The 25,649-nt window shown below is 50.1% G+C and overlaps 2 protein-coding genes and 1 long non-coding RNA gene across 6 annotated transcripts in view; all 3 read right to left on the bottom strand.

The window, feature by feature from the left end:
• SMURF1 (SMAD specific E3 ubiquitin protein ligase 1) overlaps positions 1-10,458 on the bottom strand; it is a 46,968-nt gene extending 36,510 nt beyond the window's left edge. For 3 of the 4 annotated variants that reach the window (XM_048063104.2, XM_048063110.2, XM_048063118.2), the window contains exon 1: positions 10,213-10,458. In XM_048063104.2, the coding sequence (XP_047919061.1) occupies positions 10,213-10,267 (55 nt within the window). In that variant the 5' untranslated portion in view covers positions 10,268-10,458. The remainder of the gene's footprint in view (positions 1-10,212) is intronic. The other variant, XM_048063113.2, reaches the window with a different exon arrangement.
• Positions 807-10,109, bottom strand: LOC136786426 (uncharacterized). Its single transcript, XR_010825039.1, has 2 exons — positions 5,296-10,109; positions 807-1,128 (listed from the first exon to the last, which is right to left on the bottom strand). It is a non-coding gene; the product is annotated as an uncharacterized lncRNA (long non-coding RNA).
• A 2,263-nt stretch (positions 10,459-12,721) lies between the features above and the next one.
• On the bottom strand, positions 12,722-20,362 carry KPNA7 (karyopherin subunit alpha 7). The gene is made up of 10 exons (XM_013174893.3): positions 20,221-20,362; positions 19,527-19,661; positions 18,917-19,002; positions 17,675-17,943; positions 17,181-17,263; positions 15,769-16,032; positions 15,185-15,418; positions 14,679-14,861; positions 13,975-14,124; positions 12,722-12,949 (listed from the first exon to the last, which is right to left on the bottom strand). Exons 1-10 carry the CDS (start codon positions 20,284-20,286, stop codon positions 12,869-12,871), a joined length of 1,551 nt encoding a protein of 516 aa, XP_013030347.2. The 5' UTR covers positions 20,287-20,362; the 3' UTR covers positions 12,722-12,868.
• Positions 20,363-25,649: the final 5,287 nt, after the last annotated feature.

Raw genomic sequence — 25,649 nt, 5'->3', positions numbered from 1 at the left:
CATCCTAAAGCAATGATAAAAAAAATAAAAAGGAAACCTGGTACTATTTTTCAGCTGGGCTTTATTTCCTTTTTTTTCCCTTCTATCAAAAAATAGTTCTCATCTACGCTCTAGTTCAATTTGGAAGTAGCACAGGCGGACTTGATAAGCATCCTGCGAAGGAAATGCTTTGAATTGCAGACTACTTACAGCACATTTTCCCAAGCAACTTTTTATAAATCCCATTTGATGGCTGGTTTGCTAATTTCTATTGAAGTTTATCAAAACACTATTTGTAGACGAGTCAAATTACTTCTGTGATTGAACAACAACAACAACGAAAAAAAATGGCTTGTGACTGCCAGTCCAAGCCAGGCTGTTGGATTACGCAGAAGCATTATCTATCCTGTTACCAGACAGCCCTTTCTAACTCTGAGAAGGTATTTAATTTTCAACGGGAGAACACAACACAAAAAAGCACCCATTTACGTGTTTCTTTTGTTTGCCTGAGTCTTGTACAAGACCAGGTAAAAGCACTGCTAATAAGGCCTGGTGACAGCACAATTATTGGGACTTATTATGCTCCCCTAAGTAGATCTAAAGGCTGCACGCTCGTGACGGTCTGGCTGGCTGACTCTCACACCTGTGCCGGTTTATCGGGCTGCAACAGACCCATCTAATTAAATATATATTGAAAAAAAAAGTCTATTAACGTTCAATTCCCTAAAAATCTTGGAAAGAAGGAATAAGAGGTGTAGACGCTCCTATAATGTCCTATTAACTTTAGATATAGCATTGCGTATTTTAGATAGTTATTGCACAATCTGTGGAAGTCAGCCTTACAAAGGCAGCCGGACATTTAATCCTGTAGCCTGTGCTTTTGCATTAGCAAATTAACATTAGATTATTTAACGAATCACAGTCACATTTTCAAAACCAAATTTAACTTGGTTACATCGCACAGCTACCGAAGTTGAACACGGTCACTGAAGTGTAGGTTTACAACTTGCACCCTTTTCCTGAATCCGATGTGTTCACTGTCCGGAGGACCACGCTGCGCTCCAAACGTCCATGAACTTGCTAGCACCTACCAGCTCTGTAACTTCGCTTACACCTTCAAGCGTATCTCATCTGTATTTCAGCACTCATCTGTAAAACGGGGAACCCAACAGAAGTATTTTCAGTCTTTGGTCAAAATATTTCAGGAATAGGTTAAATACATCAGCAGATCACAGCACAAAAACTCTTCACACAGACAGAAAAAAAAAAGCTGAGAGAGAGAAAAATTAGATGCACAGTTTTCTGACAAGTTCAAAGACCCCAGATTTCAGGCTTTTTTTTTTTCTTTTTGCCACCAAGCTACTTCTGTTCTCTCCGATTTGCTATTTAATAGGGTATTTACAGACACATGAAATATAAACGTGCCCATCACAGCTTGATAGTTACCTGTCTGCAGACAATTTTGAGAGTTACAAGAGATATTGCTTGTAATTTCTACAGCCATAATAATGCTGAAGTAAATATCATTTCAAGAACCCAGAAAATTCAAGTTATTCTTTCAAAGGCTGATACCGTATCTTTAGCTGACATTCACCTGCTCAATCCAGAACTCAGAGTTTACCAAATCTAATGGATTTCCTCCCCATTAATGCCAGAAGTTCCCAAGAAGCCTTGTTCAACAACGAGGTATCCATTAACTAGACTTACACTTGTAGAATACGACACCTCTGCCTCCTAATTCTAAGTTTAAAGTGAAGGTCCCACATGCTTATAAAAATGTCTACATGTAAAAAAAAAAAAAACAACTAGATGTAAGAATAAAGCTTCCACTGGAAACGAATCAATCACTGCAGTCTGAATCAAACTGAAATTCCTCACTTTTCTAAATTCTGCACTTGTGAAGCCAAAAAAAATGTTAAAGCAACAGCACAATCCATATACTCAGTTAATTTTCATGTGCAGTCTTGCAGTCTGGACTCCCTTTTTTTTTTTTTTTGCTTATGCTCATCAGTAAAATGAAGCATATGCATTTCAAAAGATGTTTCCTTTTTAAGAAACTTGTTGAGCCGTACACCTGCATACCAGAAGATGCAAACATATTGACCACAGGGACTAAATTTCCTGCTGTAATGCCCAGCTTACACTGAGGATGCGACACGGACCGCGTTCTGGGTTCGAGGAAGAAAAAACAGGCCCATGGAAAAGAGCTCAGACTGATGGTAGCAGCTGCCTTGAATTCAAAATAAATGCAAAGGCAACTCTCTTAAACAATTTTTTACCTTTACTTTAAGGAGGAAGAAGCACAATGGAGAACTTTCAATATAGTGTCCTGGAAATTAGGAAGGTTAATTAGAAGAATAGATTTTCTCTAACACGTGCAAATTTAATTAAGAAGTAAACAAGAGATGGAAACTTTAAATTGAGATGAACATACGCATTTTTTTAGTCTAACGATTAGAGGGAGTAGGCAGGTTTTTATGGAAGACTAAAATGCAAACATATGAAAAGGTCACAGAAAATGCTATTCCTTCACTCACACACAAAATGTCATTTTATTCCAAATAATAAAGTGTAGCGAGACAGACCTCATCAACTTGAGGGGAAAAAAAGGCGTCTTATTGAAAATATTTCTTTACTTACTACGGGTTAACAGCAAGAGCAAAAATTACTGCAAGATCAGATAATACCAGGCTATCCGTGAAAGTGAGAGAAAGAAGTGTTATTATCATCTTCAGCAGGGCTTCTTCATAATCCATTGGGGAAGAAGCATTCAAAAGGAAAAAAACAACCACCATGGCTAGAGCTGAACATCAGCGAGGAAATTCAGGGACACGTAGTATTCCTGGAGTATCCTAGTGGTCAATACCACTCGGAGTTAATAGTGTGGTTTATCACTGCCCTTTATTCTTAAATGAGCTGCAGCACACGCTTAAGTGACAACCAGGAAACACAGCGTAAAACGGAAAGCTCTCACAAACACCTGATTCCACGGGATTTCTCACCGTTCCGGAGTGATTCAGGATTAGGGTTACATCCCCACGGCACAGCCGAGGCACAGGGCTGATGCTCACCGAGCCCCGATGCTGCCGCAGCGGCTCCTCGGCCGGCTGCCATCGCCTTCAGCTGCAGCGGAGGTGAGCACAGCTGGCCCGGGAGCGGCGTGCAGCGCCGCGCGGTCGCTGGGGGGATTGTGCATTATTTTAGCATTACTCCCAGACAATAATGGATTGTTTCGCCCGCAAACAGATGAACAAACCTCCCATTTAAATACTTTCGGGTAAATTGTATTAGTATGCATAATAGTGTCCATATCCTCTAAAAAAAAAAAAAAGAGGAAAAAAAAAGGATTTTTTCAGGGGGGAGGGGAGAGTAAACTCTGCTCTGCCAGCTTTATCCATCTACGCTGTGAATTGGGTAGCCTTGGGGATTTTTTGCCTGCTGTGCTTAGTGTCCTTGACAACAAGCCAGTTTGAATTTTGGCCTTTAACTTGACAAAAATGACTTACTGAAGAGGAAGGCATCAAGCTATTACAGCCCTGTGGAGAGATTCTTTCTAAAACAGCATGCGAGCTTATTTTGCCAATTCAACTAGAGTATCGTCACATTTATCATCCAGCTCCTCTATCCCCAAATATTCCCAATGCAGATGCCAGTTCATAAGAGAATATGCAAAAGAAAATCTTGCAACGTTTTTGCTCTGCCCTCTCATTGCATTTTAAGACTTTCACAAGGAAAGAGAGAGCTGGAAAAGCCTGAAAAATACGCGCAGGGATCCCCTTTGAAAAATTACTAGTTTCCACTCAAATAAATGGGAAACAAAGCTTATAAACAGTTTTTGGTAGCATCTTAACCTGTTACTGACCTACTGATTGGTCTTTAGCAAACATACATGCAGGTTTCTTCTTCTATTATGTTAATATTTATCTCATCTTTTATAAATTGATATATACCAATAGGCAAGCTCCAGCAAAGCTTGCTGCATGGTTTAGGAAATCACTATTGTCCCTCTGTCTCCCGTTTTCCTCTCCCAAGCTCAGCTCCCCCTACCAGAAGACAACTCATGCTCATACCTCAGCTTTTCAAAGTCCAGCATCTTGCCTTAAATTCTTGAGACAGACTCACACCAAGAAGCTGGATTTGCACGTACGCAGGTGAGGTATGAGCACGGGTTTTCTTCCACCAGTTCTCTTGCAGCGGGTGACAAATTTCTGGCAACGGGGGGCAGCAGGCTAGCAAGGAGATAACATCTTAAGTTACTGCAGCTACATCTGCGGGAACTCGTTTGTAAGCACCTGAAACATCATAACCTGAGAGCAGCGCGGCTTCCCCACCACCAGCAGTAACACGTTCGGTCCTAACTAAGCGCACGTCTTGCTTTGGGCTTTCCAACACACGCGGTGAGAAGGCATCAAGGTAAAAACGCGGCAAGGCAGCCAGCTGGAGAGCTGTCCTCACCGTCAGCAGAGGGGACATCCTGGTGTCACCAAGAGCGCCAAGGACTACACTCAAGACCTCGGCACACACCCCAAAACCTAAACAGATCCACGGCAGGAGAAACAACAGGGTGGCTGCCAACAGAGATCTCAAGACTTCAGATCTCACTGACGTCTTCCTGTCCCCCACCCCGAGCTGCTGGTATAGGGGAGAACAAACCGTTTGCAGTAATGGGGCCATTCAGCCTTGGTTCCACTCCAGGAGAATAAATCAGCAGCGGTTTTCGGTTCCCAAATGCAAATTATCAAAGCGCTAATACAGATAAAAGCTTTCAATGGTACTGCAGAATCTGGGCCTTTTCCACAATAACATTTTGACCGGTTCCAGAGGAATCATCATGGGGAAAAAAAATAAATAAATCAACAAAAAAATAATTCCTAACTTAGGGAAAAAAATGGCAGATAGAGCAGTCTCTTCCAGACTTTTTTTCTGATATTCTCTTCCCCAAGTCTTAAATGAGCTGCTCTGAAGTGTACATACCTAAGCTTCACAAGCCTACCACACCGATTTAACCTTACCTTCTCCAGACCAATCCTCCCTCTCACGCTATTTTGACCAACGCGGCCCAAACGAACAAGGCAGCCGAGCGAGTATTTAAGTCTGGAACCATAAATAGTAGCAAGTAATCTAACCAGATTAATCCAACTTTAAGCATGTCGACTGGACTTGCTTAAAGTTGGGCAGCAGTCCAGACAAACCTCCGAAACTCAGGCTGCCAACACGCACACGTGGTGTTTCTGTACAGCACTTCTTCACCCTGTGAGCCACCGAAGGCACCTTCCAGCCGCAGGCCCCAACCTCTGTGGTCTCGCTTGGATTTACCTGCAAGGGTGCTTCCAGCAGCTCCTCGGTCGCCGTCAGTAAGAGGTCAGGTACCAGCACACAACATCCCAGTGTAAAACTGACTTCCTCGCAGGGGAATTGCTGTGTAACCCCGGAATGCTCAATTTTGCAACCGGGAGAAAACGTGACGCTACAGAATTGAATAACATGATGCAGCCATTTAAGGAAGCGGATGAGAAAACTGCTCTCAGACTGGTGGCTAGCATGGAATTAGAAAGAAATCATTAAGGAGCTGCACAGCAACATCCCAAATTACATTTCTTTAGATGAAGACATTCAGTTTGAGAAAATAAAGTTTCGAGTCGGGAATAAAGTAGTTATTGTTTCTACTTTCCCTGCCTGAGGGGAATATTCAAGCGAACTCCTTTTGGAGATTTAATTTACTTCCACCGGGACAATGGTGCTGGCACGGCTCGGGCTTACTGGGAGAAACACAAAAGGAGACTCGCTACCCACCAGCCTGCCCGGAGGAAAAGGCAGCTCGTTGGATTCCCACTCCAGCAGCCCAGAGATGCCAGCTGGCTGGCTGCAAAGGCTGCTCCCCAGACTTCTCCCCATGAAAGCAAGATTATTAGTAGTATTTTTCCCTTAAGTCCCCCTCGTTACATGCCCTAAGCCTCTTTGCCATCTCTATCAAAGGGCCTCTGAGCAGCCACAAGTTTGCCTTCCCAAAAACGCCAGCACTTCAAGGTGCAAACAGGGAACGGAGGCGGGGGATTAAGCGCCTTGCTCAGCGCCACGCAGGAAGCGTGCGGCGGGGCTCCGGACCGAGCTCCAGGCCAGCGCTCCAACCACCAGCACATCGAGCAACCCGCTCCCAAACACGTGAAGAAGACCAAATAACAAGACAGATTTCGACATCCTCCCGGATCGCTAGGCAAAATCAGCTTGGAGCTACTAAACTGTTGCTTCCCACTGTAGGAAACCAGCTCGATTTTAAATCCCAAACGCTAGGCTGACCGACCAGCCATTTTAGCCTTCCCTTGCACTAGCACCAGCACCGTCAGCCTGCAACGGAGCTCTTTCTAAAGATAAGAACATAAAACTACAGCCAGCCCACGAGGTATGCGCCGCTTCTGATCCAGAGATGCCTACGCAGATACTCATCGTTTCTGAACACAGGACATAAAGCTGCCCAGGTCGTCGATATTAGTGCTGCTATCGATCAGCCCGTTAACTTTGCTGCATCGATCAATACTACATTAGTCCCGAAATGGAAGCGTTTGTGACACGTTTTAACATACGCCTTCAGAGCGATCCTACGTGTATGCATGAAGGGAACGTAATATTTTACTTTGTACCAGAAATCGCTGTATTCTTTAATGTGTTCCTTAAATTACAAATGAGTATCTACAAATTGACCTAAAGCCACCCGTCTAGAAGCAACTAACCGCTCATGCTTTGCAAATGGGACTTCCCTAAACCGTGCTAACTACAGGGAACCGAAAGTGGTGTCCAGGCTACTTATCTGCACCACCTCTTCCCTCCTTCCCTTTCTTTGCCACTGCTAAGCACCAAAACCTTTCCTACAGCGATCCAACGTGCCGCCTACAAATCCCCGCACCTCACACAAACCACCCACTTCCACACCATCTTTGTCATCCCTCCCTGACACTTCCGACACCAGAATTTCCTTTCTCTCACGTACACCCTCCCTCCCAAACCTCTACCGAGGCGACAACAAACAGCGGCCCAGCGACTTCCTAGACCAGGTCTGCCGGCGAGGAACGCCTCCACCTAATGCTCAGAGCTGACTATTTATGTTCTCCTGTTATACCAACTGCTGCTCTTCTGTGAAAGAAACCGGTTTTGCCCTCAGCCCTCGACACAACCATCTATGCGTTTTAACGGGCTCCGATTTACCCGTGAGCCCCTCTCCCCTTCCTGCTCCATCTCTGAAGCGATCCGTAACATCTGAACTAATTCCTTTTCCTTCCCAACCTTTCCTTAATTTCCTCTGCACTACCAGGAGCCAACCAGCTTTTCACACCTCAGCTGAGACACTGCTGAAAAAGCCAGTACCGACGAAGTCCGAATACAACCTGCAGCTTTTTTGGTACAGAAGTTGCACGTTGAGTCCACTTCACAATTTTTCCCATTCCATCTGCAACTTTCATCCGCAGGCTACCTGGAACAGGAGTGTCTCTGATAGCAGCACAATGAGACTGCAGTTTTCACGAGTACTTCTGCGTGATATAACAGTATGAGTAAGAAGCGTGTAAGCCCTGGAGTTGACAAACCCTTAGGAACTTCCCCAGGGAGCAACTGCAGCAGCAAACAAAGGTTTTAGAGGAGCACGTCAGTTAAAGGAGGGATTGATGTGTGCTCCGCAAAGGTGCCTTCGTCTGTGGGTCATGTTCCTCCCTGACCCAGAAGATCCCAGGCGGACTCTTCGAGCACAATATCATTTTATTATTTCCATCCCTTTCTTGAGACATCCATCCCTGTTACACTACCCTGGTGGCAGCACAAATACAAAAAGACCACGGACTCAACGACAAGTTTTACCTTACTTTGCCTAGAACTGCTCCAAGTGGCAAGAGACAAGGCCACAAATATCTTTGGCTCCTGCATCACCAGTAACCGTGAAAGCTCCAGTGGAAATAAGAGAAACTTCGCACGCGCTTTTGGAGAAATGGAGATAAAACAAGAGATCAGCACATTTGTGATCCACAGGACACAAATCATTTTAATCTGTCACCCGGGTTACTTGCTGTTGGGTTTTGCTGTTGTTTCCTCATTTCTAACAGGAAGCATTATTTGCCATTTTGCTTCATTACAATTCTTATCGGGGCAGGACCGACACCACTCTGCATAAGCACAAAGACCATTTCTGAAAATAACCAGAGGATCCAGAACTTTTAGATAGCTTCACACAAATAAAACACTCCCAACACCCTGGTCATACCTTTCCGATACGCAAGAAAAAGAAGAAAAAGCATGAAGGATTTGACTCCCGTTCACTTCCCAACGTACCGCTCACAGGCGCCTTCAGACTAAGTGGTATTTACACAGCTATTTTCGGTAGGGCAAACCAAATTGTTCCTAATCACAGGAAACACAATGCGAGGAGTAAATCATAACGGAAGGAGCCCTCCGTTTGATTTAATTCCGCTCAAATCTCCCAATAGCAAAACAGGGGAGAAAAAGCCACGCCAGCTACAACTCTTTGGAACAGGTAAGTCAGCACGCTAGTCTCCAGCGAAGCCAAGAATATGTTTCCTAATGATTCTAAAGGGAAATCTCTCCCAAAGCAATTTATTTTCTGATTAAATACAGCATTTTTTTCACACTACGCAGGTTGCATGCTTATAAAAAAGAAGAATGTTTGAGCAAGCAGATTTCTTTAATTATATATAATAAAAAAAAAGATACGAGTGAGAAAATCCACCAAGTTGTTCAATGCAGTAAAACTTCAGTCCCTTCCAATAAACGTCCTCAGCTAGGAGAGAAAAGTAGCGCATGCTAAAAGGAAAAGAGCACTTTGATGCAGCGTTCACTCTTTAAAATTAAACCCAACAGCTTCTATCTGTTATTTAAATGATATCCTCCTGCTCAGAAGGGCTATGACCGCAGCATAAGTTACTCAACTCCCAACATTTTTATTGACTGACTTGCATAAAAATAAGCCACATTAATGACAGATTTGACATTTAGTATACATCGCCACAGAACTCGTTTCAGATCAAACATCATCCATACACCCTAAAAATACTTTCAGCCTTCTCATGTCCAAAAGGATTTTCAGATTTACATTTCCCTCACCAACTTTAGCCTTCTAAACCACGAGCGGCGCAGAATCAGAAAACTAATTAAAAGAAAAAAGGGATTTTTTTAAGAGATGCTTCTGACTGATTGCAGTATCTGCCAGGAGCAAGTTACCCTGTAACCGAAGTTTACCTAGTGCCATTTTCTCGTTATTTGGCAATCTTTTATGCTCCTGCAGACACAACTCTGTGAAGATCAATGCCGGTGGCTGAGCAGTTCCTTCGCACCAAGAGATCTCCAAGCATCCACCTGTTGCCTTTGAAAGGCCGGATAGGGCCTTATCTATTAATAATTCACACAGCAGCCTTAAGAAGCAGAAACCGTGCCCCTTTCTGTTTAAGCAGCAACCTCGGCACCAACTGGAGCAGCTTTCAGAAGATTTAATCCAGACCTCTGAGGGTGCCACATAAATTGGCTTATCCATATGTGCACGCGCGCCCGAGCGCAGACCTCGCGAGGAGCCACGAAACGCGCCGCTTCTTGTCATCCTTCGCTCGGGGAAGGGACTTCAAAAGTTGAATGCGTGATATTTGAAAGGAAATCAAGTTGTGGGAAATGATAATAATAAAAAAGAACTCAAAAAAAAGGACAAACAACAAAAAAAAGGGGGGTAAAAACGCTAAAAGCAATTAAACATACGTTTCCTCCAGAGGAAGCTCAAAGGGTTATCTTCACTAGCAAGAGGGGAAGGTAAACGGTTTAAGTAAATCAAAGCGAGGTAAATTATGAAAGGAAAGGCTTCGTTCAAAGCCAGGAAAGGCCAAAATCTGAGGGAGCCGGGGGATGAAGCAGCCCGTGGGCTGTATTGGAGGTGGGGGGGGGAGGTAACAACGTGCCACGAGGGGGAAAAAAAAAAATGAAAATCAACAGAAATAACTTCAAAATACAGAACCTCCACAGGGCCCCGGTGGTGGGAGAAGGGGTTATAAAGGGATAAAAGTTGAGGAGAGGTGGCTGGGGCCCGGTTACCGCCGAAGCCGGCCCACGGCGGCCCGGTCAACCCTCCCCTCACGCCCAGGGGCCGGGGAGGGGGCGTTCGCCCCCTCCCCGGCCCCTGGGCGTGAGGGGAGGGTTGACCGGGCCGAGGTTTTGTGGTGAAGGGGAGCCCCAGGGCCGTGGCCCCGTTACCTGTGAGGCGGATCTTGATGCTGGAGCCGTTCCGCCGCGTCCCGGGGTTCGACATCGCGCCCAGATCAACCGGCGGCCCCGCGCAACCCCATGCGGGCCTGGCCTAACCCCCGGCCGAGCGCTCCAGGAGCCTCCTCCGCCGTTAACCGGAGCCAGACGCGGAGCCGGAGCCGCTCCCGGAGCCGCCGCCGCCGCCCGCCCGCCTCAGCCCGACCCGGCCCGGCCGCCGAGAGGGCGCTGGAGCCGCCCCCGCCCCGCCCTGCGCCCGCCGGAGGGGCGTGACGTCAGCACGCAGAGCGGGGCGGCGGCGCGGCGCCGCCATCTTGGGGAGGTCGAAGGAAGCCACACTCGGAGGGAGGGGGAGCGCCCCCTGGCGAGGGGGAGGCGAGGCTTGGGGGGGCATAGGGGGGCTGGAGGGGATTTGTAGGGGAAATGGGGCAGGAATGGGAGTATGTCACAGAAATTAGCGGTAAGACTAGAGGGAATGACCTCAAGTTACACCAGGGGAGGTTCAGGCTGGAAATTAGGAGACATTTCTTGTCAGAACAAGCAGCCAGGCGTTAGAACAGGTTGCCTGGGGGGGGGTGGGGTCACTGGGGGTGTTTAAAAGAAGGTTGGATGTGGTGCTTAGGGACATAGTTTAATGGGTGACATGGGTGGCACCAGATGATCTTGGAGGTCTTTTCCAACCTTAATGATTCTAGGATTCTAAGTTGGCCCAGGGGGTGTATAGGGACACATGGCTGGGGGGTATGGGGTGCTATGGACATGGCCTGGGGCTCACCCACCTCCTCCCACCCAGAGACCCCCCCACAGCAGGAGTCAAAATCACCCCCACAGCCAGTGGGCCAGGATAAAGTAAAGGAGAGGGGCTCTAATTAACAAGGCCAGCCTCATCCAGGAGCAGGGGGTAGGTGCTGACCCCACAGGAAGGTGGCTATGGGCTTAGAGCTGCCTCCTCAGCTGCACAACTTGCAGTAAGTTCAGCAGGCACAGATACTAAAAGAGAACATTTTCCTCTCTATCACCTGCAGAGCTAGACAGGCACTAGTTTCTCGAGGCTTAAGGCTGCAGTGGTGGAAGCAAGCAGCCTTTCTACTGCAGTCTCACATCCAGCACACACAGGGAAGCAGGGGAACAGCCAAATAGCTGCATCCTCTCCTTCTGCCTTGCTCCAAGTCAGAGCACCAGCACCCCTGCTGCCCAAGCACAGCAGGGCTGCCTGTGCAACTCCACAAGCTGAAGTCAGGGCAGGTGCAGGAGCCCAGCTCCAGGCTGCATCTCCATTTACACTGAGGAAGCACCTGCCTCAGATTCTTTTTACCTGCTGAAATCCGATCACTTCCAGATGCTGCATCAGCCCTGTCAGCAGCATGCTACAAGAAGGCACAGCTAGCCAAACCCTTTGTGTTAGGCCATGGGCACAAACAAAGGATGTGCAGAGACACTTGTCTCCAGTGCACATTTCAGGCTTTGTCATAGCTTTACTTCCTGCATCCAAAACTATGTACTGAAGACTATGAATCCTTATACTATTCAGCAGCTCCAGCATTTTAATATTAAATAAAAGTGATGCCCAGCTCTGGCCCACAAGCTGAGGGCTGCACAGCCCCTCACAGAGCACAGCCAGGCTTCACTCCTTGTTTCTAGGCAGCCTGGGAAGAAAAATGCTTGTATCCTGTGGAGAACAAATTCAGGGCAGAGGAAGAGGTTCTTCCCTCCAGAAATCATGTTTTCCCTTCACATTAATTCCTCTGTCACTCCACCTCCCCCCACATCTGAGAAAGCAGAGCCCTGAAGCACCTGGGGTCCTTTTGAAGAATCAAACATAGCAAAGCATGGATGATAAAGCCGCCCACCCCCCAGTTCTGCATGGAACAAAGCCCTTAAAATGCTTCAGCCCCTGGGGTCTGGCAGGTGCCAGCAGAGCCCTCCAGTCTGGGACCCCAGAGCCACATCCACCCTCCTCAGCCCATGGAGGGAGGGTGAATTTAGAGGGATTAAAGACAGGGAGGACTCCTCAGCAGTGACATGCAATAAAAACTCAGAACACAAGTCCTTGCTAGCAGAGGGCAGCTTTAGGCAGAGCCAGATCAATGGGCTCCAGGGAAGTGGGCAGCATCTGTGAGGTAGAACAGCTCCCACTGCAAACATCTGTGCTGCCAAAGGGCCCAAGTTTACTCAGCTCCTATGTCCAGATCCTGCTACATCCATGGAGGACTGGAATGGCAGGACAAAGCCTCTCAAACAGCTTTTGAGCTGTTTCAGCCACTCCAAATCAAGCCTAGAAATTTCAGCACAAGCACTGAAACCAAGCTGGATTTGGTAGTAACATCCTGCTCTTTAGGGGTTTGACTCTAGTCAAGCAGTTAGCAGGAAGTCTCTGGCTGTGCTTTTCACCTAGAAAAGGCACCCAGGAGCTCTAACACAATTCCACAGGGCCTAAACATATAGGAAGATATTTTGCAACAACTCCTTGCAACAGTGGCTTATGAGGGGGAAAAACAGAAGCAATAGAAGCATAAGATACAAACCCAGAAGTGCAATTTATTGATAAGCTTCAAATGTAAAAAGATCCCACAACTTTGCTCCTCTTGATCTGGACATCCTGGCTCTACCAAGACTGCCTAGCTCAGAGCTGTGCAGTGCCTCATCTTCAGAAATCGAAGTCTTGCTTCTCCACTGAGAAGTTATATAGTCCGTCTTGGTCAGTCCCAGGCTGCAGATCTGGATTTTCCTAGGAGAAAGTTGATGGCCTTTAGTTAATGGTTCTGCATCTTTATAGCAGAAGGTTATTGTACCGGTTTGCCTGAAGCTTTACCGCAGCTTACTGCTTATTCTCATTTTAAAAGCCTGTTACAGCAGCAGAGCAGCTTCACCAAGTCCTCCTGTTCTGTATAGCACACCCTGTCATTGTCTCTGTGGCTCATGTGCAAAAGTGAGCAAATCTAGAGACTCAGACACCCGGGGCAGGAGACAGGAGTAACTGGAGTGGCAGAATTTGCTTGAGTTTTGTCTGCTTCCAACAGCAACCAGGGCTGCTTTGGAGAGACGTTCCCCTGGCATCCAGCCCCTCAGGTAGGTGCTGGTGTGTAGGACAGCTTCTTCCACACCCTCTCACCAGGACACCCTGCAACCCTGGTGCTGGGAAAAAAAAACCTAACATACATCTGCTCCCTGCTGCAGGGGGTTCAAATCTAGACCGAGCCTCAGCTCCAAGGTCTGCTGAACCACTAAGCCTCTTCCCTGGTGTTCCCCCATCTGCAAGACTTTAAGGCTAGATCCAAGGACAGCATCTGTGACAGTTAGAGAACTCTTGCAACTGCTAGCTGATGTCCTATGCTCTTTTTCCACAAGTTCGTTAATGTGAGAAGGGTCAAGTAATCCAGAAGGAACCTGAGCACAGTTATCAGCCGAGTAGGAGGCTTCCATTCATAGCGACAAGCTAGCCCAGCTCTGAAGGAAGCAGTTTCTCCACATTTGGTATTCATACCAGCAACTGCAGTAACCCCAGCCGATGCCAGTTTAAATTCCAGCAGCAAGATGCTATCAAGGCATCCGTATCTGTTGCACAACTAATCAGCTGACAACTGAAATCATAGCTTTCAAAAAGCTCTAAAAGTAAAGGGAGCAAGCTGCAAGAACTACCCTATTCATATATAGATTTCTTCTAAGGACCTAATTCAGCATCCTTAAAGGATGTGCTTCATTTCAGCATGCAATAGCTCATTTTCAGATGAGAAGCAGCAAGAGCTCACATACCTCACCAGAAAAGTATTTCTCTATGATATTCAGTGCAGCTCGGTAGACCATGTTGTTGTCATGGGTTTGCAAGGCTTCAATTTTCTCCAGACCATCAAGCTCTTCCACCAGCAGACACAGCCTTTCTGTCTCTCCCAGCTTCTCAGCTGCCTGTGATGAAAGAGGTGAGTACAACCTTGTGTCAGTAACAGGCCCACGATGATCTCTCCTGTAAGGTCCTGAACCTAGGAGTCGAGTGTCTGCAGCCCCTTGTATTTATGGTCCCTCCCTGTTTTGGGTTTAGCAGAGATCCTTGTGATATGACTGTGCAATATGACTACTGTGCCTATAAAGCAGACCCTGTTAGGATTATTGTACTGTGGCTTCACTGACCAAACAAGCCAGCTGAACTCTGCTCTGTTTCTGTGAAGAAACTAGGACCACTCTACTTCTCCAAGACCTTTGCCTCTGTGCAGCTAACAGGATCAGCACACCACATCTTTTCCTTGCCAAAAGGATGAACCCTTGGGAACTTAACCTTGTCAAGCCCTCCAGACAGCCCAAGCGGATCCAAGAACAAGTAATATTGAGTCCAACCCTGACTCCTGCAAGACCGCTAGCTGCTGTAAGAGCAGCTGTTCTAGCCACCCCGTGTGAGCCTTCAGCTCACATCCTACTGCTTTTGGGGGGGGGAAGAGGATGCAAGGAACAGTACCAAATCTTACCAGGAAGAGATTTGAAATTGTATCCAGGATGACCAGGATAGTTTTGCTGTCTTTAGCCAAAAGCAGGTTGAGCAGAGGCTTGAGGACCCCAGACTGGACCAGCTCCACCACCTGCTCCACAGTGCCTCCAGTCGTGAAGTTGGCCACTGCCCACACAGCCTCCTTCTGAGCCTTGAAGTCCCCCTGGAAGAACAGCACAGTGAAGGCACTACCAGACTCCAGCATCCTTTTTAGAGCAGGAGGAGGGGCCAGGAGAGGAGAGCCAGTTTGTGTTCAGTTTGGACTGGTCCCTAGCACTCAGAGAGTTTGGTGACACCTTGCAGAGCTGCCAAGGGCAGCTCCAAGCTGTGCTGTTGTGCCACATGCAGGCATACTGAGTGCCCAGGCTGTTCCAGAGATCTCTTGTGTTTCCTGAGCGCACACCAAGTGCCTCACAAACCAAGTGTCATGGACTGAAGCTTAACACTGCTTCTACAGCAGCTGGACAGACGGCACTGCACCCTCACCTTATCAAGCAGCTCCACCAGAGGTGGCAACAACCTGCAGGTGATGAGTTGCTGGATCTGCTGGCAAGGCCCTGCTGCGATGTTGCTGAGCGTCCACGCGGCTTCCTTCTGTATGGTTGGCTTCGCGTGTCGCAAGAGAAGGGGCAGGATAACCAAGACGCCAGCATCAATAGCTGCCTGGGTCTGCTCATCGGTCCCCGTGACAACATTCCCGATGGCACGGAGAGCTGGAGTCTAGACAAATTAGAGCAGATGAAGATGAGGAGAATCCTTATCTCAAGGGACACATGCCAGGAAGACAACAAGTTCCCTAAGTGCTTGATCCCTCAAACGAAGGGAGCACCATGGCTGATTACTGTTACAGACCTACTGGCCTCCTGTTTTGCTCTAAGCAGCTTTACAGTCTCTTATGAGTCTGTAAGCCACAGCAAGCTGGGACAGAGCATTGGCTTGACCAGTAACCAAGCAAAACTGTGGTCTGGGAAGACAGCCGACCACACTAGCCACAGACAGCAAGATGACATTCCTTCCCTTAATGTAGGACATCAGAGGAGAGGGACTGAGACTAGGAGTTTGCTTCCTACCATAATGATCAGCTCTGGGCCGCCCATGAGCTCCACCAGCCTTGGGAGAATCCCCGTGTCCACTACGATCTGGATGCGATCGTTGGAGCCGTCGGTCAGATAGGAAACTGCCCAGCAGGAGTCAGCAAGGATTTCCTTGTCCTCGTGCTCCATGAGGCAGGTGAGGACCGGCAGCATCTTCTTCACCGCATCCAGGGGAGGGTAGGGGTTCTTGTTCCTACAGAGGTTCGACAGAGTCCACGTGATGTTCCTCAGGAACCCGATCTGGAACACAAGCGAGGTGTAAGATCCTCCCTGGCCGACAGAGCCTCACTGGAGTAACAAGCACAGGAGAAGGAGCACCCTGCTTCTGGGCCCTGCAGCTCAGAGATGTTATCGAGTAGCCAGAAGCAGCCTTCTTAATAAGGGCTGAGGCTTGTTTGAAGCAGGAAGATGAAACAGGTAAGACCTTTCCTCTCCTCCCTCTCCAATATTAAGTTCCAATAACTTCAAGTCCAGTGGTGTGACAAGCTGCTATGACTAACAAAGGTGCCAAACAGCTTATTTGCTGGGTCCCTTGGACAAATTACAAAGCATTCTTTGGACGAGATTAGGAATTTGTTATTTTAATATAGCCTTATTTAATATTAGCAGCTCATTGTTCTTGAGCAGGGCACCTCAAGGGTTGAAGTTGCCCCAACCAGCTCATCTCAGCAAGGAGTCACAGCTGCTCCAGGAGAGCAGTGGAGCTACCTTCAGAACATCACAGCTATCAAGGTGTGCATGGGCCGGTGTTCTGCCCTGTCTCACAGGACTCCCCCAAGAAGAGGGGAGGGTGAGTCAGGAACAGCAGCCAGTCCTTTTAAAGTCCTTTAAAAGGATTTTGCAATATAAACTCACAGAAGGCCTGGAGGGTGTTTTCTTAGCACTACCCTGAGAGGCCATAGGTATGCCTACAGAAAGCATACGGCTTCCACCACACCCAGGGGTGGGACACCTGGAGGCATCGGTACAGCTCTTAAAGCTGCTCTGTCCACCTCCTGCCTCCCCCGAGCAAGCAGCAGGGCAGGACCACTGCAGAAGGGCAGGAGAAGGCATGAAGCCAACAGCTTGGAGCTACCTGAGAAGCAGCAGGAGGAAGCTTGAAGGGCAAGTTCAGCCCTTTCACACGCACCAGTGACATCTTAGTCTGAGCTTCCCCAGCCAGCTCTGACCATCTCAAGCTAGGAATTAGTCATTACATTGACCTGGAGACTGCTCGGCATGCCCAGGTCTATGTATTTCAGAGGCAGGATCACCAGAAACAGTTTAGAGAAGGGCCTCATTCAACTCATATATTCATCTGGTTGTTTCTAAGTCAGATGACAAATCACCATTCACCCATCGCCCAAGTGATGAAGAGCTGTTAAGTCGAGAAAACGAAGGTTATTTACTGGAGTTACAGGCGACACCAGAGCCAGCAAGGGAGGAATCACATTGCAATTGATAAGAGCATCTCTGTACAGAGGACCATCACCTGCACAGGAAAAAGGGATGTTAATTGCATCTGCACAAGTCATGAGACATGCTGACATCAGGGAGCAGCCAGACATGCTGCCAGGGCTCACCACCAGCCCCACGCCGTTCAGTATTTCCAGGCAGGGAGGATTTCCTAAGCAGACCGAGCACCATCACGGCCAGCCAGACATCCCATTGTTTTCCCCCTGCTAGTGACACCAGCAGGTGACACCATCCCAGCAGGATGGACACTTGCACTTGGCTTTGGCCAAAATCCTCCTGCAGAACCAACACAGGGGCTCAAAGGCTTCAGTCCCACGTGAAGGGACAGAGGGGTTTCAATAGCATCACCAGCTTGGAGACAAAGCCAGGAGGAGACAAGGCCACCCTGAGGAACCCCGATAACTCCTGACTGGGGACCGCTGCTTACCTGCGATGTTGCCCAGCGCCCACACGGACTGCTCGCTGATGTGCATGTGCGGGGAGGAGAGGAGGGCAATGAAGGCCGGGATGGCACCTCCCTCCACCACCGCCCTGGTGTGCTCGGAGGTGCCGGACGCGATGTTGGTCAGCGCCCAGGCGGCCTCGAACTGCAGCGGAGCACTGTCAGTGCGGGTGAGGAACTCCACCAGCCTGGGGATGATGCCCAGCTCGATGATCTGGTTGAGAGGGGGGTCCTTCTGCCTGGACAGCATTCTCCTGCAAGAGACGGCACAGCACAGCCCACCGTGAGCAGACCAAGCCTTACTTGGCTGTGAGGCACCATCAGGACACTGACCTACCCAAAAACAGCCTGAAAAATGTTTTCAGCCAGATCTGCTCCCCAGCCTGGCTCGCTCTGCAGCCACAGTGCTGGCACAGGGTAGTGCAGAGGTGGGAATCCATGGCTTAGAGCTGCCTCACCACCTCCGCCAGGTATCTCCCCGTGGTGCAAGCTCAGGGTGCTGCCAGGCTGGGTGTGAGCAGGCAGAGAGCCAGCTCTGTGCTGCGGAGCAGCCTGGGGAGCCAGGCAGCACTCGTCCCTTTAGGAAGGGTCTGCTCTGGCCAGCCTCCAGCAGACACCTTGGGAGCAAGGCTTTTCTTCTGCTCCCTTGGGACAGAGGCTGCAATTGCTTGGGACCGTGCTGTCCCCAGTGCATGGGCAGATAGCACTGATCTGGCACCTTGAGCAGCCGAGGAAACTCCAGCAGTGATGTAGCCCCTCCCAGAGCCTTGGGACAGATCCCTGCCACCACCTATGTGGTGTATGTCTCCCTGTGACCCCCCCACCCATAAGGGACAGCCCTGCTCAGCTGCCTCCCCTTGTGGAGCCAGCCCTCCTCCCAACCAAGCCTTTGGGTCCTCCCCAGTGGTCTCAGCAGCTGACTGGAGCCAGCACAGCCCCTGCCCCAGCACAGGGGCTCCAGGAGGCACAGCCAAGCCCTGGGCTGGCTCCAACCACACCGCACATGTCCCTGCCTGCTGCAGGCACCACCCAGGGCTGGGATGGAGCCCAGCCAGGCACCCAGGGCACACTGCAGGGCTTCAGCCATCAGCTGCAGCCCCTCGGGGTTACCAGGCTCCTTCCCCATGCACTTTGTCATGTCTCCAGAGCTCTTCTGACAGGAAGAAATGCCTGCAGCCCGCAGGACCCACCACAGCCAGCCCAGTCCCTCCCGGTCGGGCAGCATACCTGGCAGCCTGCGTAGCCTGCAGCTGGAGCTCAGGGTTGTTCCCGTTCACAGCTTTGACTATTTCCTCCAAGGACAGCTGAATAATCTGTGTCACAGGGAATGATTCAGAGTCAGACAGCAAGCCAAGGCTCCCTCCAGTTTAATCTCCACAGTCAATCAGCCGTCTAGACCCAAGTCAGTCACCACTCCATATCTAAGCGGTGTCTACTCTTTATGCAACGCAGTTTCGAGATGATGCAGAGGAAGAGAATCCACAAAAACCTTCAAGGCAACTAATCCTTGTAATCAAGCACTGGAAGAGTCACTGACACCGCAATGGCCCTACGAGCAGTAATTACCATCGCCAGCTCCCAGAGCTGGGGCTCCAGCCAGTTCTACCTGCCGTTGAGGGAAGCTGCACAGCACATTTCCATGCTAAATAACCCAGAAAAGGGCTAAGCCACCTGTAAAGCACTCCCCAACACTGGGCATAAGGATCAGGAAGGGCACTGGCTGTTTAACCCAGGTCCCTTGAGCCAGACCTGGGGATGGCCCAAAAACTGAAGTAGCAGTGAGACCCACGGTGCTGCAGCACCGATCCTGTCCAGGTGCAGAGCACCCAGCACTCACCACATTTTTGTCTTCTCCTGGAGTGGGGCTTTTCTCCATCGAGACGATGGAAATACTCCTGCGCTTCAGGATCTGCTCATCCTTCTTGGCCTTCCGCAGCTCGATGTTCACCTCCACCCTCTGCCTCCGCATGGCCTGCGGGAGAAGAGGACATCACCATATCAGTGCCCACTCCACCTGATTCAGGTCCAGCTCCACAACCTCAAATCTCCTTCAGGAGGAGCAGAGGCAGCTTCTGCTCTCAGGCAGCTCCTCACCATGGCCTGGAGGCTCGCACAGGAGCAGGCAGGAGGAAACATCTCACTCGGTGCCTCCCAAGGAGGCTGGCTGAACCAGCAACCAGAGGCTGATTTTAAAGTAAGATTCGCTGAAAGGAAAACCCTCATCTCCTGCACTGCCTTAAAGCAAGCCGACAGACCCCATAGCAGGGATAACTGCTGCCAGGAGCTGGGCAGGACCACCCTCATCATCCCCATCACAGCCGCCCACCCAGAACTTGAGTTCCCCCTTGTCACTACACAGCCCAGCCAGCTCTCACCCAGCTCCACACCATGTCTCTAAGCTCCCTGACACCCCATGCAGGTGGATTTGGGGGTGACTGCTGTTCAGAAACCTTCTTATCAGCTCCTGGTGACACCGAAGCCCCAGCTGGCTCTGCCTGCCCTGGGAGGGGATGCCCCAGGTCTGTACTTACAGCTGCATCCTTGCCTCTGTTCTTGAACTTCCTCATCCGCTCGTTGGGCTCGTTCACGACTGGCATCTCGGCGAGGCTTGAGAGCAGCCAGATGAGAGCTTCCACGTGCTTTTGGGGTGCAGGACAACAGAGTCAGGTCACAGCAACACCCACCTCCATCTGCAGAGGGCCCGGGACCCCCCACCCCTAGGGCACATCCACCACCCCAGCGAGGGAGACACTGAGGTCTCCTGCCTTAAGCAGAGCTCAGTGAGATCCTCACACACCACAGCCGAGCCTCCAAACTAAACACAGGCACAAACCACCACTTAAACACCAGGCTAGTAAGATTATAACTGCTGTAACCCCACAGGAAGCAGGGCACCCCACTTCTCATGGGTATGGCAACGCCACCTCCCTGCAGCTCTGGCTCTGTGTGATCCCAGTGCTGGCAGGACCAGCAGGGACACCTGAACAGCATCAGCTCAAGGCCCCACATCCACCCCTCCCACCTCACGGCCCAGCGGGGTTCCTGCACCAGTGACCCCTCCAAAGGGAGAGGCATCGGGTCACACACAGGGCACGGGGCGACCGAGTGCAGCCAAGCAAGTAATCCTCCTTCAGACCCAGCTCCTGGGTTTGCCAGGTGAGAGGAATTAAGTAGGACAGGCAGAGTTATTTCTAACCCTATTAGGGTAAGAAAAGCACAGGCACACACACAAATAAGACCAGGACCAGACCTCCAGACAGTTTTTAAATCAGAAAGAAAAAAAAAACCACACGGCTTCCACCCAGCAGAAACTGGGGTGCTTTCAGAGCAGCCAGACACCACCAAGGGCCTCCTAAAGCCACGCCATGCATCGACCCCTCAGGGCCTGACCACCCCCAGCTGGGGCACATTCCCCTTTCCCCAGGCTTACAGCAAGCCCCTGCAGCTCGGAGCAGCCCCCAAGAGCCCCCTGCTTTCACCTTTCTGAGCTCAAGGCCTTTTTGTGTCCCCCCCCTCCCCATTTTCTGAGCCCCAAGGCCCAGGGGGCCACCAGCAGCTGCCGCCAGCACCACACAGCCTTAACCCCTCTGCTACAGCCTCAGGGACTGCTTCAGCCTCCCTGCCTCCACCTCACCTCCAAGAAGCCACAGTGCGACCCCAAAAGGCCTCTTTGTTCTGGGGGCTTCCCCCGAGCCCACCTCAGCAGCTGGAAGAGGAGACCCAGCACAACCCCAAGCAGCCTCCAAAGCCCAAAACCCTGCACAAGAGAACCCAAAAAAAAACCCACAGAGGGCAGAAAGCTGCCCCCTAACCCCCTAGAGAAGAAGCCACTCACCCTTCAACCCTCTCTCTTGCCCACCTCACCCTCATCTGCCTCTTTTATTGCCCCCGAGGGGCCGCATCCTGCCCTGCTCTGCCCCACCATTGGCTCTCCCGGGGCAGCCTCCTCGTCAGCTCCAGCTGCTGCTTGGAGAGGCAATCTGGGGGCACCTGGGGGAGCAGCCTTCTCTCCTGAGCCCTCCTCCTGCCCCAGCCACCCCACTCGCACCCCAGCACCTCCTCTGTGCACTTGCACGTCGCCCGGTTTGGCGTTATTCGGGGGAGCAGCCTGGGGGTGCCTCTTTTTTGGCCGGGCTGTGGCAGGAGGCAGCAGGGAGAGACACCCAGCAGGGACCCGTGCTCTGCACAAATCCTTTAAATTTCAGCCGGGGCTGCTGGGCAGCTCTTCTCATGCCATGTTACATGTCCATCTGTCCGTCCATCCCCAGCAGCTTCAGCTGAGAGCTGATTTTCACCCGCAGCGCCCTGGCACCAGGTACACGAGGATGCTGGGGCTGCTGGCACAGCTCATCCTGCCCGGGACCACAGCATCAAATAACCGCTCGCAGCAGGGCTTGGTGCCGCGCTTGTGCAGCTCTGGGGACTCCGAAGAGTCTCTGGGGACCCACCCTGGCTTTGCCAGCCCTCCAAAACGTCACCCTTTTTGGCAAAGCCCTGTAAAAACCCACACAGGCAGGGGCACAGTGCGGGGAGCACGGCCTGGAATGACTAGAGAGGCTGGGGCAGGAGGAAAGGCAGCTTTTGCCAAATGGGGGAAAAGCAGCTATTAAAATATGTCATTAAAACCACATTTTAAATGACAGGACGCAGCGCTGGGGTCAGCAACCTCTGCTCCCAGACCCCGGGAGTGCAGCAAGCCCTCCGACCCTGCCAGCCGTGCGGCACCGTGGCCATTTCGATGTGAATTATGAGAATTACAGCAAAAAACTCCAGTGTGTGGCTATTTCCAGCATGGAAACACCCGTGGAAATGCTCTGTGCAGCACCTGGGCTGCTCCAAAATCATGGATTCAAGGCTCCCTTTCAGGGCAAAGGAAACAGCTCGTGCAAAGCTTTGCGCAGAGGGTGCGTGGGGAGGGGGCTTCAGAGAAGACCTCCGATAAACCTGTTGCTCGTGGGCACTAAAAGCTGGTTGTGCCAATCCTAGCTGCCGTATTTTTAAGTTTCAAGTGCCACTGGTTGCATTATCTCGTTTTCTTGGCTGCTCGAGACAGGAAAATTACATTTCAATTGCTTTTTAATTCAACTTAATCTGGTGCAAAAGTTAGTGTGTGCCCTCTAATTTTGTTTCCTGAGCGGTTTGTTTCAGCTAATTCCTCATCAGCCAGCGCTAAATCAAAACAGGCCTGGTTCGAGCCGAAATAGATGAGTCCTTGCACCCTTTCCAAGCAGTTTAATTAAATTGGCTCAAAATCACGCCCCGGGAGGAGCAGGGGCAGCCTCTCGCGCCGGCCAGCCCCGAGCTGGGGGCAGAGCAGCTGCTCCGCTGCCTTCCGAGCTTTCCAGGTGCCGCAGGAGCTGCCCGTGCAGCCGGGCTGGGAGACGCTTGCTGTTAGCCCGGCTGCTCTTTCCCTTTCTGCCCTTCCCATCCCTTTTCATCCCCGCTTCCACCTGCCAGGCGCAATCGGAGCCGTCCCGCTCAGCGCCCTGTCGCTGCCAGCGGAGAGAGAGAAAGGATGGGGAGAGAAAACCGAATTGATCACCGTCCCCTCCTCCCCACCCTTCTCCTCCATCCTTGATGGCACCAGAGGTGGCACGGCCGAGCGCTCGGTCCCCGGGCAGGCTCACGGCGAGCGGGGCTGCTTTCAACCCGCGCTGAGGACACGGGCAGATCGATATTTGCCCACGGGGAAAGGGGAGAGCCGCTGGAGGAAAAAGCGTCTCGGTTTTCAGCATAATAGGAGGGTATCAGAGCTAATGGAGACGAAAGGAGATAAAACCCTAAATCTACATGACAGCGTCCCCTGAGCTCAGCCTTGTGTGCTCAAGCTGAAAATCCACGTGGTGACAGGTATGGGAAGCCGCGGTTCCAGCTTGGGGGCTTGCTTTGTGGCTGCTCCCTCCCAGCCTTCGCCCAGCACCCCAAGCACAGCACCACTGACTGGCTGGACGCTGACTGGTGCCGGGGCCGAAAACACAGTTTTAATCCCTGAGATAAATGCACTGATTTTGCCTCTTTTTTTCTTTTTCTTTTTCTTTTTCTTTTTTTTCTTTTTCTTTTTTTTTCTTTTTCTTTTTCTTTTTCTTTTTCTTTTTCTTTTTCTTTTTCTTTTTCTTTTTCTTTTTCTTTTTCTTTTTCTTTTTCTTTTTCTTTTTTTTTCTTTTTCTTTTTCTTTTTTTTTTTTCTTTTTCTTTTTCTTTTTCTTTTTCTTTTTCTTTTTCTTTTTCTTTTTCTTTTTCTTTTTCTTTTTCTTTTTCTTTTTCTTTTTTTTTTTCTTTTTCTTTTTCTTTTTCTTTTTCTTTTTCTTTTTCTTTTTCTTTTTCTTTTTCTTTTTCTTTTTCTTTTTCTTTTTCTTTTTTTTCTTTTTCTTTTTCTTTTTCTTTTTCTTTTTCTTTTTCTTTTTCTTTTTCTTTTTCTTTTTCTTTTTTTTCTTTTTCTTTTTCTTTTTCTTTTTCTTTTTCTTTTTCTTTTTCTTTTTCTTTTTCTTTTTCTTTTTCTTTTTCTTTTTCTTTTTCTTTTTCTTTTTCTTTTTCTTTTTCTTTTTCTTTCTTTTTCTTTTTCTTTTTCTTTTTCTTTTCTTTCTTTTTCTTTTTATTTTCTTTTTCTTTTTCTTTTTCTTTTTTCCTTTTCCTTTTCCATTTCCATTTCCGTTTCCGTTTCTGTTTCCGTTTCCTTTTCCTTTTTTTCCTTTTCCTTTTCCTTTTTTCCTATGTGTGTCTCTCTAAAATGCCTATCCCCACTGCACGTGGCGGAAGGACCTGGCCAGGAACGAAGCCCACACGTGGCAGCTCTGCAGCGGGGTGAGAAGAGGCAGACCCAGCCCAGGCTCCATCGCCCGAGGCTGTGCAGCTGCAGGCACAATTCGGGGTGATCCTTCCCGAGAGGAAACCCTCACCTGGCAGAGGGAGGGCACGGGCAGGGATCCCTGCCAACGCCCTGCACGCCCGCTCTCCGACGGCCTGTTTTCTCAGTCATCTCTCACGTAGTCCATTAAATTAACATCAACAAATTAATTTTCCTTATTAGTTACGGTACAACCGAGGCAACATCCGCGTGGGCTGCCCGGACCAGCTGCAGCAGCCGCGTTCACACGGGGTGACGGCTGCTGGATGCGAACACGCCCGGACCTCTTCTCCTCCTGCCCTGCCAAACCCACGCACAGCACCCCCAGGGCAATGCCCGAGAGGGGACGGAGCCTGGAAATTCCTCCTTTTGGGGCTGGGAAGCGTCCTCCCAGCACAGCAGCCTGCCCCGATCCCTGCCGGGGGTATGGAGGTCCCGCAGCCGGTGACGTCCCCGCTGCCAGCCCGTGGGGCTCATTGCGGTCCCGTTCGTGCAGCAGGCACGGATCGGGGTCGAGGTCAGAGCCGCATTGTGCTGGGCACCAAACACGCACATAATAAGTGACAGCCCCTGTCCGTTACAGTCTGTCTAATCAGGGCATGCAGAAGGAAGGTGGGAGAAGGGATTTATTGTTATCCCTGCCTTACTGCTGAGCCAGCGGCAAAGCCAAGCACAGCAGCTGGATTTTCCGAGGCTCAGGGTGAAGCTTGTCGTTCCTCCTAATTTAATGTAGCTGCCCCAAAGCAGCCGTCCTGCTTTCGTCCCCTTTCCCTGCTGCGTTCCCCAATCCTCTGCAGCCGGGGGATGCGCCAGGTCCAACAGCTCACTTGAAGGGGAAGCAGCCCACAAAAAGAAAGAAAGGGAGACGATTTTCCATCAGTTTGGCTGAGACAAATCCTGCCGTGGCTTCGTGGTGGTTGGCACCTGCAGAGAAGGAGGAAAGGTGTCACCGAGGACGGGTGGGAGCATGGCATCGCACCTTGTGCTGCCTGTAGGGTCAAGTGGCCCTTGGTGCAGTGCTGTGTCCCCGTGTCCCCACGGTCGGTTCGGGAACGTACCAGGGCTCGGTGATGTGCTGGCACCAGGAGGGAAGCCTTGTCTTAATGGTGGCTTGGTT

This window comes from Anser cygnoides, chromosome 15 (assembly GCF_040182565.1).
Source record: "Anser cygnoides isolate HZ-2024a breed goose chromosome 15, Taihu_goose_T2T_genome, whole genome shotgun sequence".
In the NCBI taxonomy this organism is placed as follows: domain Eukaryota; kingdom Metazoa; phylum Chordata; class Aves; order Anseriformes; family Anatidae; genus Anser; species Anser cygnoides.
Note: the sequence above shows the minus strand (reverse complement) of the source record. Positions and strands in the feature narration are given on the sequence as shown.